This window comes from Triticum urartu, chromosome 2 (genome assembly GCF_003073215.2).
Source record: "Triticum urartu cultivar G1812 chromosome 2, Tu2.1, whole genome shotgun sequence".
Lineage (NCBI taxonomy): Eukaryota > Viridiplantae > Streptophyta > Magnoliopsida > Poales > Poaceae > Triticum > Triticum urartu.
Genome location: NC_053023.1, coordinates 59,060,375 through 59,065,825, shown reverse-complemented (window position 1 = coordinate 59,065,825; position 5,451 = coordinate 59,060,375). Strand labels below are relative to the sequence as shown.

General features: G+C 42.6%; 1 protein-coding gene across 1 annotated transcript; it reads right to left on the bottom strand.

Moving 5' to 3' along the window:
• Positions 1 to 1,926: 1,926 nt before the first annotated feature.
• LOC125535723 lies at positions 1,927 to 5,242 on the bottom strand. The gene is made up of 5 exons (XM_048698787.1): positions 5,171 to 5,242; positions 4,431 to 5,070; positions 3,361 to 4,242; positions 2,600 to 2,749; positions 1,927 to 2,433 (listed from the first exon to the last, which is right to left on the bottom strand). Exons 2-5 carry the CDS (start codon positions 4,500 to 4,502, stop codon positions 2,014 to 2,016), a joined length of 1,524 nt encoding a protein of 507 aa, XP_048554744.1. The 5' UTR covers positions 4,503 to 5,070; positions 5,171 to 5,242; the 3' UTR covers positions 1,927 to 2,013.
• Between the last annotated feature and the right edge of the window lie 209 nt (positions 5,243 to 5,451).

Sequence of the window (5,451 nt, the reverse complement as noted above, 5' to 3'; positions counted from 1 at the left end):
TGGAATCATGCCAAAAGCTGCACATGAGCTTACTTGTCATCAAGTTTAGTTTGGGAGAAGTACACAACTTAGTGAGAGCTTCAACAATTCATTGAAAAATCATTTGAAATCAGATTTTCATATTGTTCGGTTCTTGATGCATTTTGAGAGGACAGTGGAAGTAAAACTAAGAAAGGAATTGCAATCTGAATTTGATGCAAGGAAGAAGTTGCCAAGAATCAAGATGCACACACCTATCTTGGTGCTAGCAAGCAAAGAGTACACTCCAATTATTTTTGAAGCTTTCCAAAGCGAATATGAAAGATCAATGGCTGCATACACTGGAGCATTAGATGGACATAACAAGTTCGCAGTTGCTATTGGGAGTTTGCATGGTGATTTAAAATTCGAGGAGGAGCGCATAGTGATTGGTGATCCTCTAACCCAAACAGTTTCATGTAGTTGTGGAATGTTTAATAGGACGGGAATATTGTGGGGACATGGTCTCAAAGTGCTTGATTTGATGAATATAAAAGTATTGACAGCACATTATATCTTAAAGAGGTGGACTAGAGAAGCATGCAATGGAAGCATACACGATAGACAAGGAAGGAACGTGATAGAAAATCCAAACTTGGAAGGCCAACTTCGGTAGAAGGATTCGTCTCACAAATTTCACACTTTGGCATATAAAATAACCTACTCTCTATAATGTTGTTTGATGTTAGAAAATGCACTTGATTGCATTGGTCCACAACTAGAGGATAAACTCAATGCAACTACCAATGCGCTGTATAAGCCATGCAATGACAAAGAAAATGTTGACCCAAATATGCAACAAACAAATGAGGTTCTTAGTACTGCAAAACTCAAGAAAAAAGAGGTTCAATAAAAAAATTGAGGAGAAGACAAACTTGGCTTGATAAGTTACTCAAAAGGAAGTGCAAGCCAACTAAAGTTGCTCCATCCAAAAACCAAAGAGCAAAGGTATGTAGCAATATGTACATGATGTGTTGTTACCGTCCATTCCTAAACTTACTAGAAGTTTTATTGCAGCAACACAAGAAACATGATGGTGCATAGCCTCAAGCAGGAGTGGAGAAGGATGGGCGCAATAAAGGAGCAAATATGGAGTTTCAAGAGTGCAACAAGACAATGAGTTACATGCAGCTCTTGACCGCTACCCGTTATGATGAAAATCTGTTCTAGCATGTACAAGCTTTTAGATAGTATTTTGGGCGGTGTCAACTGTATTTTGGACAGGGTTGACTATAGTATTTTAGACTTGTGGGCTAACTATAGTCTTTTGTGGCCTATGTGTACTAGTAAAAGGGCCAACTCTATGTACTTGAATGATTATGTAAGAACAAATTTCAATGTCAAGTGCTTTAAAAATTAGTTTGTTCAGACCTGCAAAAGAATTTGTATTCTGTTCAACTTTCCGTTGTTGTTGTTGTGTTTTCCTGAACCTGTTAACTCATGGGCTAATACTAGCAAACTTCAACAAAAAAAGGAGTACGTCTGAACACTTCAATACAACCACCAGTGCACTGTATTTGTGTTAATTAACTGAACCGATGCAAGTTTGCTAGTATTGTGTTAACTGAACCGATGCTCTGCTCTCTTCTCTGCCTGAAGAAAGTGCACTCCGTTCTCTGTTGTTTTGTCCACTCATTCAGTTTCTTTTGACTGTGAACTGCTGCTGGCCACTGGATCAATTCCAACGGTATGGTAGGGGGCAAGGTACGCTGTGCCTTGGCCACAGCAGATCTCGGTCCATAAAGGTAGACCAAAAAATGGACTAAGACAACTAAATGTGATGTCAGCTGAATGGGACCAAACTATATCTCATCTAGATGAATTCTAAGCACTCTCATCAATATTTATACAACTTCGGTATTTTATATAATGGAAGCTAATGATTTTGACAAAATTGACAGAGAGAAATAATAAAGGATACATAGGGTATTACTCTCCTACGATTCTGTAAGTTCAGAATATATAAAACTGACGTGATCTCTTGTACTCTGCTTGCTAATAAATACATGACCAGGTGGCTCGAGAGGGGTGTGTCGAACCACCACGGAAAATTATCTGTGCTGAGGACTGGACGATCTCTCTAAGTTGCTTGACTGTTGCTTCTTGTGTATCCCTGTCCCTTGGAAAGAAGCCCCCTACAGGAGGAGGTATAGGGATCATTGCGTCACAGCCCTTGCATGGATATTCACCATCTGTCAGAAGAACCGTCTTCAGGTTTGGAGCTCGACCCATCACGGTACTTGCAAATAACAAGTGATGCTTCAGTAGGGGCCTAAAACCACCAAACTGAAACTCTTTCAATTGCCACTTCTGACAGCTCGTGAACCCAGGAATCTTCCATGAAGGTTCCACTCTCTGAGCACCACACCATCTTATTCTTGCTTCATCACCATCCAGGCATGGATGTTCAAACATCTGCATTCAACCACCAATACAAAAATTATAAGGGGTTATGGTAGGATGTTCAAACATCTGCATTCAACCACAGATGTACAATCATAAAGAGACTACGATGGTGTTTTGAGTCAGATAGACCTGTATACATTCCAACTAAAAGTTTAAAAGAATTGAGTAGAAGTACCTCAACATCAAATGTCTCAACAGATGGAGCAGCTTCGATGAGATTTAATGTCCATAACAGATCAAATTTTATAAAGATACCATGAATAAACAGCTTTCTTAGCTTGTTGAATGCAGTGCAGAGTTGTTTTCTTTCTGGTTGCATCCAGATCTGATGAACAAAACAAATAAAGAAAAAGATAAGTATACAATAATTGTGCATCTGTATATGTTATAAAGGCAAGTTATGCATGCACCAGGTTAGTCATTTGCCAAGTAATGGGATGCTTCCAGGCAATTATAAATCTCTACTATATACTTAATTAAAGAAGAAGAATGTTCCTCTTTCGTACAACCTTGAGTTCCCCCTCCGTCTCTTCGCTCTGATCTTTTTCCTCGTATATATGGTCTTTTCTCCGGTTTTTCTTGAAAACCATCTTAACTGTCCCACCTTTTATTGACTTACCAAGTAGAAATATGTCTTCTTTGGTAAACCAATAAATTCTTACCAAATAAAATCCTAAAATTTATTTAGGTAGGTAAATCACAGGCAAGATTTGATAAAACATTTACTTACACAATCACATTAATATGGGTTCACAGCAACATACAATAATATTTATATCCCACTGCAACGCACCGGAAATTATCTACTTATAAATAAAAGCAAATTACTTGGTCAAGGATGAACCAGCAAAGCTAAAACAATCCTAGTGATGGTCCAACATGAAGTTCATACTAATGCATAAGCACAATATAACAACAGATATCTGCTAAAATTACCTTTTCTCCTCGAAAGTTTAAGGTCATAGTGTGTATGTTTGTGGTACCATCTAGAACCTGGCTTAAACTAAAGTCTTGGTGATAGAGAGTTGCATCACATTTGAGGTACAATTCCTTGAGTGACGGGACAGAACCAAAACACAAGGGGGCCTCATGAAACAACCAAGCCTGCCAACGGACCCGCTCTAGTTTTGGAAGGCAGAGCACCTCAGCTCTTTTCAGTGACAAGTAGACTTCTAGAACTCTGAGATTCGAATGTGGCGCATTGATCTTCCATACAGATAAGTCCCCGGTGTCACAGTGGTCCAGACGAAGGTGCAGCAATTGCTTGCAACAATCAAACAGGAGGTGATTCATGTCGCGTTCGGCGAAGCGAACATTATGTAGATGAAGCCTTGTGAGGCAGCGAAGAACACTAGGGTACTCACTGAAAAATCCATCCACATCCCGAGCTTGCCGTAACATAACCTCGTTGTCGGAGTCCTTGACCTCCTTCTCAGTTAAAATGGCAAGTTCCAAATCTTTTAGCATCTCGCTGTCAATGGCATTGCTAACTAGCAGGCCAATGTCACGCGAGTAGTTGCCCATGAGATAAAGCTTGAGGCATAGTGTTGAGATGGTGTGTTCCCTGCGGGGCTGAGCCAAGAAGCTGCTAGTGGCTCTTGTCAGAGACGCCATTGCTTGATCAGTGTGTGCAGCCCCTGTACATGGGGCACTAAGGAAGTCCGTGACATGAAGTTTGAGATCAGGAAGTAGCCACGGCAAGTTTCTCCACCGCGTTGACAACACGCTAGTCCTTGCTGCCATGGCAAGGTCGACTCTCCCCAAGATAGAGATTAAAATGTCATCGGTCAACGCGCTGAGCCTATCTTCCTCGCCTTTCTGCAACAAGAATATATATCATCCATGGATACAGTCAGGTCAACATGCAAAGAATAGAAGGTTCTAAGCATAAGTAATCGTTGCATCATCTCTAGCAAGAACACTGCATTTTTTGTGATGTGTAAGATCATTTATTGGGAACTTCAGTATATAGGAGTAGGCAGAGCAGCTAGCAAAGAAGAACTTACATGGCGGCGCGCACTATCTGACTCCATGGATAATATCCTCCGAGTCCAGGGAGCCCTGAACAGCCCGCTCATCTTTTATGTAGGGAGCTCTGGTCTCTATTTATTCAGAGAGGACGAGATGATGACGATGCTCTAAATCGGTCCGACCAGAATCTGAAGTAGAGAATCTCCGACTTCTGTTAGATGAAACCGAATAATAACCTCCTCCCGAGTCCAGTATGCCTTCCAAAGCGCTCGTCTGTATTTTTCAGACACAAGAGGAGACAGAAGTCGAGAATCCCCGACTTTTCTCTCTCTCTCTCTCTCTCTATCTCTCTGAGATGAAACCGAATCGAACAGACAACAGCCTGACGACCGCGTTGACACAATGATTTACGCTGGAGAAGACGGACTATAATTTACGAGTATGTTCGACCGCGTGGTAAATCCACATCCACACGTTTGCTATTGCTGGTGGAGGAGGGGATTGCAGCCTGTAAAAAGGATCATCTCACGGCCTACAAAATCAACCACCCCGTCCGTCTTTCGAAATCCCTGTAAACGGACGCTCTTCCACTCGCAGAACAATTATTGTTCTGCTATTAACAACGGATCAAGAAAATCAGCTGCCTTGGATAGAGTTGGGGAGGTTAACGAGCCCCTGAAAATCGAGCCAATCAATCAGTCCGGCACATCAGACCCTGCCTAGGACGCGAGGAGAGAAAGAGGGCAGCAGCCAAGCGGCGGAGCGAGGGCCTCACCTTGTCCTTCTTCGAGGGCGGCGGCGTTCCGTCCGTGCCCGCTTCACGGCGGCTCGGGATAACCCTAGGCTATATCTGGCCATGGGCCGGGCTTGGGCCGGGCCTAAAAAAGCCCATGGCAGAAAACTGAGGCCCAGGCCCTCCCAGGCCCTATCATCGGGCCTACTTTTCAAGCCCAAGCCCGGCCCATCTGGTAAAAAGCCCTGAAAAGCCCTTAGGGCTTAGGGTCGTGGGCTGGGCCTATTCCTTAAAATGTCAATAGGATAAGCCCAAGCCCACCC